Source organism: Chelonia mydas, chromosome 12 (assembly GCF_015237465.2).
Source record: "Chelonia mydas isolate rCheMyd1 chromosome 12, rCheMyd1.pri.v2, whole genome shotgun sequence".
Classification (NCBI taxonomy): Eukaryota; Metazoa; Chordata; order Testudines; family Cheloniidae; genus Chelonia; species Chelonia mydas.
The window spans coordinates 5,132,839-5,145,865 of NC_051252.2; the positions used below are offsets into that span (position 1 = coordinate 5,132,839).

The 13,027-nt window shown below is 61.9% G+C and overlaps 1 protein-coding gene across 2 annotated transcripts in view; it reads right to left on the reverse strand.

The window, feature by feature from the left end:
- Positions 1-1,583: 1,583 nt before the first annotated feature.
- The window catches only part of FHOD1 (formin homology 2 domain containing 1), a 62,461-nt gene continuing 51,017 nt past the window's right edge, over positions 1,584-13,027 (reverse strand). Inside the window, exons 13-23 of one of the 2 annotated variants that reach the window (XM_037877676.2) lie at positions 12,886-13,002; positions 11,413-12,254; positions 10,031-10,183; positions 8,121-8,303; positions 7,488-7,607; positions 6,261-6,422; positions 5,855-6,045; positions 5,244-5,436; positions 4,994-5,156; positions 3,117-3,293; positions 1,584-2,604 (exon numbers count right to left, since the gene is read on the reverse strand). In XM_037877676.2, coding sequence (XP_037733604.1) covers positions 2,522-2,604; positions 3,117-3,293; positions 4,994-5,156; positions 5,244-5,436; positions 5,855-6,045; positions 6,261-6,422; positions 7,488-7,607; positions 8,121-8,303; positions 10,031-10,183; positions 11,413-12,254; positions 12,886-13,002 — 2,384 coding nt within the window. In that variant the 3' untranslated portion in view covers positions 1,584-2,521. Of the gene's footprint in view, positions 2,605-3,116; positions 3,294-4,993; positions 5,157-5,243; positions 5,437-5,854; positions 6,046-6,260; positions 6,423-7,487; positions 7,608-8,120; positions 8,304-10,030; positions 10,184-11,412; positions 12,255-12,885; positions 13,007-13,027 lie in introns of both variants that reach the window. The other variant, XM_043526164.1, reaches the window with a different exon arrangement.

A 13,027-nucleotide genomic window follows, 5' to 3' on the forward strand; every position in this document is an offset into this window, starting at 1 on the left:
GGACAATGAAATCCCCCCCCAATAACACGGTCTTTCTTTCTACACATTGGGGCGGATGTTTAAGCAGCTGCTCATTCTGCTCCCTTGTCCGACTGGTCTCTATAACAGACCCAGTATCCTGCCTTGTGACACATCATTAAAACATTGATCCAGTTAATAGTCCTGCCCCTCTGAACTGAACGGTCAGTCACTAGCGCAGGGGACAGGATCTGTGATGTCCAGGCCACGCCCCTTCTGCTCACTCTGTCCTTCCTGACCCAGGGTGTATCCAGTGACTGTAACATCTCCGTCACGTGACTCCTCCCACCAGGGGCAGGGGTCAAAATCATAGCCAATTTCTTTTCATAACTGAGCCTAATTCCTTGTTTATTACCCGGCTTCCAGCATGGAAGCGTTCCTCCACTGTACATCCCTGCTACCTTACTGTATGCAGTGTTTTTACTCCCAGGACATGACCCACTAGGCCACCCAGCCAAACCCCTTTACTTTTCTCCTGCATACAACGGTCACCTCCGTGATGTCTGAGCAGGGATGGAGCTGAGATGCCTTATAGCTGAGGTGTAGCACTGTGGGCCTCACTTGTGAGCATTAAAGAGCCTGTGGACACGTTCCTGAGAATTATGTCACTGTCCTGGAGCTGCGAGTTACATTCCATGTCCACGAGCGCCCTCTTCTGTTTCCTATGACTGAACGCTCGGCCTGCTCTGTATGGCAGTGGGAATTTTCTGAAATATTTTTATAAATTCTATGTGTGCCTCAGTTTCCCTCTGTATTTTGCAGTGCTACCCAGTGGGTGCCTCCTGCCCAAGCAACCAACTGAGGCACTCAGGTAAAAACTGAAAGGGTCTCCCCACCTTGGGCTTCAGTGCACAGCTGGTCACCAGTGGGAGAAGGGTCAGGAAGGATCCCCGGCCCCCCTCAGTGGCACAGCCTGGCCCAGACAGGTGCATTGGAGGGCCCTAACTCTTCACCAGACTTCACCCCCCCATGGTTTCCAGCTGGGCTGTGCGCGTAACCTTGCGGTCTGGCTGCTGGAGGGCTGCACACACTCCCCCCGCTGGCCGGGGGAAACGGGAAGAACACCTGGCCTTGCTGGGATAACGACTGCACTTCCCGAGCATCACCGGGCCCCGGGACCAGCAGACAGCGAGGCAGGGACAGACCCTCTCTCTGGGGCCTGACAGAACCATTCAAATGAGCCCAGGAGTCAGGCTATGAGCCTGCCACCCAGAACCTACCTCCAGCCCCTCTGCCGTGCCAGGCCGGGCTCTGCAGGGAACAGGGGCAGCCTGGAGGAGGCTTTTCCTGGGGGCGGGGGACAGTGCCACACGCTGCACACCCCGCTTGCTTGGAGCAGGCACCACTGGCCCTGGCCTTCCCCACACCCTTCGTCGCAGCACCTGCCCTCCCCGGACCTCACCATAGCACCCACGCCAACGAGCCCAGGGACCGAAACACAGGGGCGGGAGGAGGAGCTCCCTGCACACGGTGGGCCGCTGGCTTTGGACACAGCTGGGAGGGGCAGGGAAGAGGAGAGCTGGGCTCCTGCCCGGCCGGACTGAAAAGAGACCGCGGAGCAGCAGTGAACAGCAGGCGTCTTTATTCAGTCCAATTGGCACCGTCCCCAGCGACCACACTGGGCCCTTCACAACCCACGTGCTGCTAGAGGGCGACTACAGCACACACGCAACCCGACTCACTGTAATGGGTACGACTCCCCCAGGAGACGGGGGCTTCCATGAACTGCTCAGCTAGTGCACACGCAGACCCCGCCCAGAGCCGCCTCCCATCACCAGCACCCAGGAAGGGCCGGGAGCCCTGGGAGGACGCAGGGGTCAGCCACCAGGGAAATGCTACTCACTTCCTAGCGCGACCCTGGGAAGTCTCGGAGAAGCCCTGGAATCCAGCGACCTGAAGGGGAAAGGCAGGAGGGGCAGGAGGCAAACCCAAGGAGATGGGGTGGCACCCAGGAGCGGCTGGCCGGGAACTGGGAGCGGCTGTGATGGCAGCGCCATGCAGCCCAGCCATGCCCAAGCCCCTGCTGCAGCCAGCGCTTCTCTTTGCAGGGCCCAGCCGAACTAACCCACAGCACAAGGTCCCACTCGCCAGCTACCTGCAAAGGGCTCAAATGCCAGTGTCCCCAGAGCAAATCTGCTCAGTGCACGGCACCACGGCAGGAAAACAGGACGGATGGACGGCAGGGTGCGGGGGACAGGACGCAGGGAGACCCATGGGGGAGGTGGGGAGAAGCAATAGCCACTGTAGTGGGAGTGCCCATCCTATGGCACCAGCAGGCGAAGCTTCAGAGGGGCTCCAGTGGTGCAAGGCGAGCTGGGCTGCAGCCCCGGGGTAGGGGCTCGGGGCTCCCCAAGCACTGGCCCTGCCCGGCAAGTGCCTTCCTCCAGGCTGCAGAACGCTGTCCTGGGCCGGCCGGGCTCCCGCTCAGCGCGCTCACAGCCCCGCTCGCTCTGGGAGTGGGACATTGCGGGCTCTAGGCAGGCTCCGCTGGCCACGGCAACCATCACACTTCCAAGCCGGGAGTTTGCGCCAGGCCCAGGGCCTGCACCAAGTCATCACTCAGGCCGCTCTTCAGAGTCCGCCTCACTGGGGGAAAAGGCAAGAATTAGGGCCCTGCTGCCGACATCACAGGACATCCCTGCTCTGAACAGCAACAGGGGGAGGCTCTATCAAGCCAGCCCAAACTGGGACATGGCCACACGCTCAGCCCAGCCGCCAGGGGCCCCCGCCTGCTCTGCGGGCTCTGGGCCAGCCACACCGTGCTCTGCAGGAGTGGAACAGCCTCCAGCCTGCGCGGCCCCTCAGCACCAGCCAGCTGGGGCCAATGGTGGGAGCCTTGGGGTCTGCCCCCTGCACGCTCCCCAGCACGGGCTGAAAGCAGCACCAGGGCAGTGCCCACACCAGGCCCCGCACAGCTCCTGGCTCTGCCTCCCGCAGGCTTTGCATGTGAAGACTGTTGGCCCGGTGGGTCAGACCAGACACCATGACGCCAGTTTCCCAGCAGTCGCCCTGGCTGGCAGAGCTCCTCCTGCCCAGCAGTGTCATGGCACGGCTCGGTCCTGGCCCCATGGCAGGCTCGGCCTGGGGATGGCACTTACGGGACTTCCGGCTGACACGTGACCTCTTGCGCTCCCTGGCGGCGCCCGGCCGCGGGCCGGTGCTGTGCGTGACAGACTGCACAAGGCGATCCATGATTTCGTCCGAGGCATCAGCCGCGGAGCCAGAGCTGTCCTCCTGGGGCACGGAGCCGCCGGAGGGGCTTGACCGGCCCATGCCTGCCCAGGGAGAACAGGAATGTCAGCCGGGGAATCGGAGCAGCTGGTGTGGGGCAGCCAATCCCGCTGCCAAGCTCAGCCTTCTCCCAGCCACACCCTCCCAGCCAAAACCTCTGGCTGCTACAGCCAGAGCATCTGCCCATGGCCACTTGGCTGCTTCCCTTCCCGCAGCTGCCAGCTCCCACGTCTCCCCCATGGCTGCCCTACTGCCGCCCCCCCACCCCCCAACAGCCAAACCCATCAGCTAACCCCGCAGCAACCACCTCCTCCCTCCACTGTCGAATGCTTGTCATCCCCAAGAGTCACAGAATCATAGAATATCAGGGCTGGAAGGGACCTCAGAGGGTCATCTAGTCCAACCCCCTGCTCAAAGCAGGACGAAGCCCCAATTTTTGCCCCAGATCCCTAAATGGTCCCCTCAAGGATTGAACTCACAACCCTGGGTTTAGCAGGCCAATGCTCAAACCACTGAGCTATCCCTTCCCCCAACAGCTTCTCCTCTGCACCCCATCAACCCGTCCCCGCACTGGCTCCCCACCTGTTTATCCCTCCCACACCCCATGCTCCCACCAAATGCCCAGGGGCCCTGCAGCTGGGGACTGGACCGCGTGGTGTCCCCGACTTCAGGCCAGTGCTCTGGGGCCCATGGGGTGTGGGGCCGTACCTGGCTGGGGAGCATCCTGCATCCCACCTCTCCCTAAGTGAGCCCCGCTGCAGGCAGAGGGAGCTGGCCCAGCAGTAATCGAGCTCGATCTCCTCGATCCCCACAAATGGGGCAGCCCAGCAGCGCTGAGCTGGGCAGTGAGCCAGCAGTCAGCCAGGGCCCCAGAGTCGTGCCCCAGAGAGGAAGGACCAGCCGGGCCCCCAGCAACCTGTCCTCTAGAAGCTGTGTGGAGGGTGCAGGATGGCAGGACCCCCAGGGGCACGTCTTCCATTGGAAGGGGGTGTTTCGGCAGTTCGTGTCACAGAGCCTTTCGTTCCTGTAGACAGCATCTCCGCGGGTCCCTGGCTGCTCACAGACCAGCACCGAGGCACTGGGGCATGGGCAGGAACGAGCCTGAGGCCCCACAAATACAGCAGGGCCCGGGAGCAGCTGCAGAACAGACCATGCTGAGCAGAGAGCCAGGGGAACGGGGTGGGATCCGCGCCCATAGCCCAGTGCGCTGGGGGAGCCGGGCCCTGTTCTGTACAATGCGGGGCCCTGGCACACTCCCAGCTGCGTGGGGTGGGATCCGCGCCCACAGCCTAGTGCCCTGAGGGAGCCGGGCTCTGTACAGTGCGGGGCCCTGGCACGCTCCCAGCTGCGTGGGGTGGGATCCGCGCCCACAGCCCAGTGCCCCGGGGGAGCCGGGCTCTGTACAGTGCGGGGCCCTGGCACGCTCCCCGCTGCGTGGGGTGGGATCCGCGCCCACAGCCCAGTGCCCTGGGGGAGCCGGGCTCTGTACAGTGCGGGGCCCTGGCACGCTCCCAGCTGAGCCGCTGCGTGGGGCGGGATCCACGCCCACAGCCCAGTGCCCCGGGGGAACCGGGCTCTGTACAGTGCGGGGCCCTGGCACGCTCCCAGCTGAGCCGCTGCCTGGGGCCTGCACAGAGAGCCACAAGTGGAGATGCAGCCAGGGTCATGCCAGCGGCTGCCCGGCGCGCCCTTCGGCACCGCCACGGGGCAAGTGCAGAGTCACCGGGCTGGCCGGACCCCCTACCTCGGCTGGCCCTGCTGCGTCGGCTGTGGGGCTCCGCAGCCGAGCTCAACACGCTCTTCATGGTCTCGTGGCCTGCATCCACCCGCTGCTCCGGGCTGGCAGACCCGACGGCTGGAGAGGGGCTTGCCTCAGGGCTGTTGGCCATGCCAGAGAATCGCTCCATCTGCGGAGAGAGGAGACGGCCAGCATGAGGGGAGGGGAAGGCATCAGGCTCAGCAGACGCCCCCCGTCCTCCAGGGCAGCCCCGTACCTCCGTGATCATCCGGCCCCGGGTCTTGTTCCTCTCGCGGTGCGCGGCCCGTTTGCGCTGCTGCTGCAGGACGCGCTCTCGGCAGGTGCGGTACTCCAGGGCGAACTCCCGCAGGAGCCGGCAGAACCCCGTCGCCTTCGTGTCCCGTGCGGCCGCAGGCGGGTAGCCCAGGAACAGCAGGAAGGAGCGGAACCTGCTGAGAGACGGAGCAGCTGGGGGCGAGGGGAGGACACGGGGGCCCGCGACCCGGCCCCGGTCCCTCCTGCACCTGGAGCCGCCTCAGGCCACCCTGACAACCACTGCCAGAAGGGAGGGGGAGTCTTAGAACCAGCCCGGATTCCCCCACCCCACCCCCCTCCTGCTCTGCCAGCCCCCCCCTCCACTTCCCTGCCCACCCCCAGGGCTGGGAACACTCTCAACTCCTCTGGGAATAAGGAACATTTCCCCTCCCCCCAGTCAAATGCTCCCCGCCCCCCCAGCCTTCTTCCCTGTCACCTCTGTTCACCCCTTCCCCCCTGCCAAATTCTGCTCCGCCCACCCCCATTGGACCCCCACCCTGCCAGGGCAGCCTGACAAGGACCAGAGGATCTGCGCCCAGCAGGCAGACCGACCTGTGGAGTACGCGTCTGTGCACCACCTTCAGAACGTGGATCTTCCGGGAGCTGTCCTTCAGGAAGTCCGTCAGCTTGCTCTTCAGGCCCGGTTTGGTCTCGTGCTTGGTGATGGCCTTCAGGCTGTCCCATGATGCTTTGCACCGTCGCTCCAGCTGGTTCAGGCTTTCTGCCAGCTCGTCAAAGTCAACCTGAGGAAGGAGTGAAGATGCACCCGTGGCCGTGCTGCGCTCGGGATCCCCTCGCTGCCCTGCGTCCCCACATGACCCCCATGTCCGTCCGTCCCCCCCAGGGCCTGCAGAAGCCACGCAGCCTCGCCAAACTCGGGTGTCGCTCCCTGGGTCGGCAGGGCTGGGGGCAGTGGCGGGGGAGCTGGAATATCTGCTGGTTCCGACAAGCGTCTGACCTTGGCTGACCGGGTGATGGCTGCGATCTCCGAGTAGAGGTCGCTGGTTTGGGGGAACCTCTCCACCACCGTGTAGCACAGGTGGTGCAGCAGGGACTGCCGGTGCACGGTGTCCTTCACCTCCGAGACCTTCTCCAGGTAACTCAGCTCGAAGCCCCGGCTCTGAAACCCAAACGCAGGCTCAGCCAGAGCCAGGGTCACCTCTCCCTGCTTCCTGGAGTCAACTGCCCTCTCCCAGCAGCTGATTCTGCCCCGTGCCTCTCCAGCCGGGCTCCCACTTGCTCCGGTGCTAGCTCCGGCTGAGTTTCACAGCCGCAATCCCAGGCCCGTGGCCTTCCCTGGCAGGGGTAATGCACCAGCACTGTCTCTACACCATTTGCTCCTCTGGAGGCTAAAGCTATTTGATCTGATTAACCCCACCCCACATCCTTCCAGACGTTCTCTGTACCCCCTTCCTCCCAGCTCGGCAATGGCCCAGCATCCCAGCTGGACCACCCACAGCTTGGCACTGCCGCCTTGCACACAGTCTAGTCCCACTTTGTTTGCCCTGGACACCAGTGTGTAGTCCAGCGGGTACAGTGCTGACTGGGAGCACAGCCGCCGACCTGCTGCGTGGCTATCCCCTCTCTGCCTCGGTTTCCCCTCCCACGCCTTGTCTGTTTAGCCCATGAGCTCTTGGGGGCAGGGTTTGCCTCTCACAATGTGTTCGTACAGCGCCTGGCACAATCCCAGATGGGCCCTAGCACCATCATTCCACAGATAACCATTCCCCTTAGTAGTTTCTTCCAGTCCGACTGAGCGGACTCCATCCTCCGATCTGCTCTCCCTTACACCTCCCTGCATGGATTTTCACTTGACAAGATCTCGGTGTGTTCTGCAGCAAAGCAACAGACCAGCCCCCCGCAGTGAGCCCCATCAGCCCACCGGGCGCGACTCTGCAGGCCCCCCTGCTGCCATGCACTGGCCCGCTCAGCAGCCGGCCCCCCCAGCATTTCCCACCTAGCTTGGCACCTTAGCCCTGGGTGCTAAGTTCCTTGCTGCACGCATTGCCTGCTCTCTTACGCACAGCCGCAGGTCTGGGCACACGGCTGCGCTGGCAGCCCGGGAACTCCCATCAGCTGGGGACTTTGCATCTCCTTCTAAGCCCCGGCTGGCAGCCACCTCGTCCCCCAGGAGCTCTGCGCTGGCAGCTGCAGGAGACCCCAGGCCCCTCCCTCTACCCCTCACCTGGGACCCGTTGAGGACGTTCCCCATGGCCAGCAGAGTAGCCAGGATACACCTGAAGGTCTGGTTTTTGGCCAGCTGTTCCATCCCCAATTTCAGGTCAAACAGAGGCTCCGCGATCTCCTGAACAGGAAAAGGTGCAGCTGCTGTGACTGGTAAATCAGCAAAGCCCAGCTCCAGCCCGCGTACATCCCACCTCACGGCAGCACTCACCACTCTGTCGGGAAGCCAGGGACTAGCCACGGCCAGCCCGGGTTCCGCTCCACCCTGGGACAGAGGGCAGCGCCGCATGGGCTCACTGGCCTTGGATTCAGCATGAAAGACGCGGAACTCACCCGAGCCAGGGGAATCCCTGCGCCTGGAAAGCTAGGCCGCCGGCCCCTGCAGGGCAGGACCGGGCCCTTGGCCTACAGCTGCTGAGCGTGGCTGTACCATGCCCTTATCCAAACCAGGCAGGGACTGAAGTGCCACAGGATACACGTATGCGGCCGAGGTCCCCAGGCACGGCAGGGGGGTGCAGAGATCCAGTGGGAATGCCCAGGGGAATCTGCATTACCAAACCCAAAGGTCAGGGATGTTCACGGTCCAACCGGTTTGCCGGGGAAACGGTCAGTGGGCTGGGGTTTGCCCCATTACCTGCTCCATGCTCTCATAGTCCAGCTTGAAGGCCCACAGCTGGAGCCGAGCCGTGAGCTCGCTAATGGAGGAGAGGGTGAGCAGGAACTGCTCGGCTGAGCCCAGGGGGACATCGGGATTGGTGAGCTGCGCCTCCTGGATCTTCTGCTTCTCTTCGTCGGTGGGAACCATGCTCAGGATTTTCTGTAAGACACAAGGAGCCGCACATCCGAGGCAGCAGGTCAGGTCTAGCTGCCCAGAGAGCAGTGCCAGTAGTTCTTTGTCAAGCTGGTCTCAGTGGTAGCCTTAAAGGGTCACACATCATGGTTCATTGGACTAGCTATGCCCACCTGGGAGAGTACTGACACCTCCCCACCCCACACCGGGATGAGCATCAATAGGGCATGGGACAACCAAACAGCCTTCAGGCCTGCACACTCTTGGTCTCAGCAGAGTAACTCTCTGGAGTGCCGATACCCTGGGGGTGCATGGGTGCTTTTCTGCTCGCTCTGGCCAGAAGGGAACACAAGGACCAGCAGAGCCGGGAGTGGGGCTTGGCTGGGAGTGAGCACTGCTGTGAGCAAAGGGGACGGGGATGCAGTCTTACAGCATTCTCCAGCCATCTCCAGTCTGCCTTCACAAGGGCTTGCACGCAGGGCTCTCCTTCAAGGGACTGTTAGTTGTTAGTGGGGAACCAGGGAGCAATCAGTCAAGCACCCCTCCTGCAAAGCTAAGCCACATGGCAGCAAAAGACAGAGTGTGTGGGGGAACCAGAGAAACACACCCACTCATCCTCCCCAAACCACAGGCATCCACGGACCAAGCCCAGGGCAAAACCAAAATGCAATGAGATGTGATGAACTCTGGAGCTGGAGAAGGACTGGGAGAGACTAGTCAGCCAGCCTGGGGTAGACATTGTTTGCAAGGAAACCACAAATACCCAGCTCCATGCTGGGGCTGCCCATCCACCATCTAGATGCAGCGACTGTCACACAGGGATGTCAGGAAAGAACAACACAGGGCCTGTGCTGGACTCTCACTCTCCAACATAGCAGCATCCATAGGCTGGGGAAGACAACGCGCCAGCTCCCACGCTCCTAACAGCAGCTGCTTCTCCCCAGAAATCTCCTCCCGTGTCGGAAATGCACTACGGGGAACCCGAGCTGGGGACTGGGCCTGGGAGCCACCCTGCCCATGTCCCTAAGGAATGACAGGATAATTATTTAAGGTATTTAAGGCTCCTCTAGCAGAATATTGGATGGGTGGCTTCCTGGGCCAATGGGGAGAAGATTTCTGACACTCAAGGGCTCTTTAGCGAGCAAATAAAAACCGAAGGAGAGCCAGTGGTTGGAAGCTGGCCAACAGAATTCAGACCAGAATCAGGTGTACCTTTTTAGCAATGAAGATAACGAAGCACTGGAACAGGTGACCTAGCTCTGAGGCAGATTCCCTGTCCCTTGCAGTCTTTAAATCAAGACTGGGCCTCTCTTTCTAAGAGCTGTGCTCCAGAGGGTGCTGGGGCAGGCAGAACCACACAGAAATGCTCTGCCTGGTCAGACTAGATGATCTAATCTAGGCTCCGTGAAAACCCGCGTGGCACACACAGGCCTAGAGCCGGAGTGCTGTCGGAGGACACTGCAGGCAGGGAGTGCTGCTGGCCTCTACAGGAGCCAGTCCAGCGCCAGGGCACTAATGGACACGGGTTCAATGCCCTGCTCTGCCACAGACAGCCTTGGGCCAGTCCCTTAGCCTCTCTGTGCATGGCAGGGCCAACAGCCCTGCCCCGCACACAGGGGTGCTGAGGAGAAACACAGTACGGCCTGGGACAGGCTTTGGGCAGGGTGACCTTCTGGGGCAGGAGTTCATCTGCTCTTTACTCGGAAACATTTACTACCAAGAAACGGCTCGTGGGAGGAATCGCTGCAGCTCACCTCAATTCCTTCTTTGTTAATGGCAAACTCGTCGAAGCTGAGAATGGCCGTCTTGATGATGTGAACGGGCGGCAGCACCGTCAGGCCGATGTTAATGGCATTGCTTCTCTTGGGGTCAAGGACCACCGTGCACTTCTTCCCGTCAGCAGCCTTCTTCGGGGGGGGGCAATGGGAAACAGAAGAAAAGGGGCTGAAAGGCAGGTTAGGAGCGCACGGGCTACCCTGAAACAGCCACATTTCCCCAGCAGGCCCCCGAGCTATTCCCATCAGTGTCAACACAGAGGATCTGGCGAAGGCAGCTCCACCTCCCCACCCTCCCATGCACCCAGGGCATCCTGCAGTGCTAGCCCCAGGAGAAGTAAGGCCTTTCCTGACCCCCGCGGGTGAGGAGATTACCCCACAGAACCCGCCATTTCAGAGCACAGCCTCGCACGCTGGTAGGGGTCACAGCAGAACTGTGGCATTTTCACTATTGCCAGCGTCTCCAGCACCTCCTCTGGCTCAAGTTGGCAGAGATGCCATTGGCCATGCCAGGTGCAAAACGAGCTGCACCTGGAGAGACTGGGCCCCTTCTCTCTCCAGTGAGGGGACACTAAAGCGCCCAGGCTCTCTTGCTCGACTGGCCCTGAGGAAGAGGAGTGGATCCCCTCTCTGGGGTCAGTTACCAAGAAAGAGCGGCATGCACCCCAAACAGACTGTCTGCTACAGAAACTTCTCCTGTAATGGGTCCTGCGGAGCCAGGATCTGGCTGTGCAGGGCAGCCTGGATCCACTAGCTCACTTCCAGCAGGGCTGAATTTCATCCTCTCCTCTTGTTGTGTATTACGCTCCTCTGAGAAGCTGAATTCATTCCACTTTCCTCCCAAAGGGCTACTAGTCCACAGGCTGCGTGTGCCAGCAGGGACTGGATCGATGACCCAGGAGGGTGCTTTCCTACGACGTTCGATGCACCAAACTAAAAGAACCACTCCAGAGGTGCAGTGTCTGAGCATCGCTCAGACTGCAGGCCCAGGACTGTGACCCCCCCAGGCTCCGGTAAGTCCAGCAGGACCACCCTCCTCTTGACACGAAAAGAAAGGGAGTGACAAATAAAACTCAGCTAATCCAGGGCCTTTGCTCCACACGGGGCATCCCCCATGCTCCAGCAATATTCCTCTATGGGCTCGAGACACCCACCAGTCCCAGGGAGCCCTGCCTGCTGCTCAGTGAAGACAGCAAAATAGTTGTAATAACCTTCTCTAAGCAACAGAGCGGCAGGGAGAGGGGCGCGGACTGCTTCAGTGGGCATGCTATGGCAGCCAGCTCTCGGACCACACCCCACAGTGCCCCACCACCCACTGCAGGCCGCCAGGACTGGCCTGCTGCCCCCGACCTGCTGCGTACCTTGGAACTCAGCACTTCCTTCGCTCTGGACTCAAAGAGATGCTCCAGCTTGGCCGCATCAATCTCTACTCTCTCCAGGGATGCCCACACGGTGCCCCGGCCAAACCGGCCAGCCCCAGCGTGGGAACTGTGGTGTTTCAGCTCCTTCCAGAAGAGCTTCACCGTCTTCTTCTTCTTGGCAGGGGAGCGGCCATCTGGCGCAGGGGAGCCCAGCAACTCAGGAGGGGGTGGGGGTGGGCAGCCAGGAACAGGGGGTGGTGGGGGCAGAGGGCAACCGGGGGGAGGGGGTGGTGGTGGGGGAGCCATGAGGCCTCCCACAGCCAGTGCTCCAGTGCCAGGAGGTGGTGGGGGAGGTACATGGAAAGAGTCATTTCCTACTGCCTTTTGCTCGAAGGCATCAAAGTCTTCCTCTTCCCCCAGGTCTGAGAAGTCCAGGTCTTTGATCCTCAGCAGCATGGGGCCGGGCTCCAGACGATCCCACATGAACTCAGAGTCCTTTTTAAATGGGCTCAGGAGGGCCCGCCCCATGCTCTGAGCGTTGGCTTCTGCCTCGACGCTGGACTGGGTGCGCGGGAGCCGGGTCCGGGCGCCAGAGACCTGTCTGTCAGGGGCCTTGCCATGGGGCCCAGCGTTCTCCAGGTCCTGACCACCTTGCAGCTCTGCCTGGCTCGGCTGGTCCCCAGCCACTCGTTGGTTCTGGGCAGAGGCTGACGCCTCAGGGAAGAGCAGGTCCCGCTCCGGCGCCACTTGGCTTTTGGCAAACAGCATGTCATGGATCAGCTTCTTGTCAGAGGAGATGGTGCTGCAGGGATCGGTGCTCTCCCGCTGGGGGACACAGCGCTCTGTGGAGGAACCAGAGGACAGAGCGTGTCCAGGGCATTCACCCTCCCATGGGCACGGTGCCACTGCCTCCCTGCACCCCAGCACTCTTCACCTCTGCTTCCCTAGACGTCAGGCCATAGCTGGCCTGGCGGCCTCTCCCTGCACACTGTCCCGGCTCAGAGGCACAGGTCTCCTGCACTGCGAGGCCCAGCGCTGGACAAGGGGCGGGGAAGGAATCATGGAAAACCTGCCCCCAGGCAGAGTTCAGGCCAGACAGCCACCTCCATGGCAGCTGTTCTGAATCTGAGAGCTCAACTCTGCAGCCAGGGAGTTACATTACGCTCCCCCGGCTACCGGCTCTCACTGACTGCCACAGCCTTGGCCCTGGGCCCCCCCGAGGTCAGTGCACTCCTGCTGCAGCAAAGTGCTCCCCCCAGCACTAGATGCGCCTCTCTGGGGTGGCAGGACAGGCAGCCGCTTGGCTAGAGCCATGGCGAGCGGCAGGGGGCTCTGGGAGGCGCCAGGCAGTTCAAGGTGGTGTGGGGGTTGGGTCCCTAGTCACAGAAGCAGGCGTGTTTTGGGGAGGGGAGCAGGGGGTCATGGAGGTTGCAGGAGCATCTGGCCACAGGGTGTCCCAGGGAAGGTCCTTGCCTGATATGCCGTCTCCTTTCTCGTCCCTCCCCGGAGCGATCCCAACTGATGGCACGTGGGGTTCCTGCTCGTTCACCGTCTCATTTCGCTCCTTCTCCTCGCTCAGCGCCAGCCTCCCTGCAGCCCAGACACAGCAGTCGTT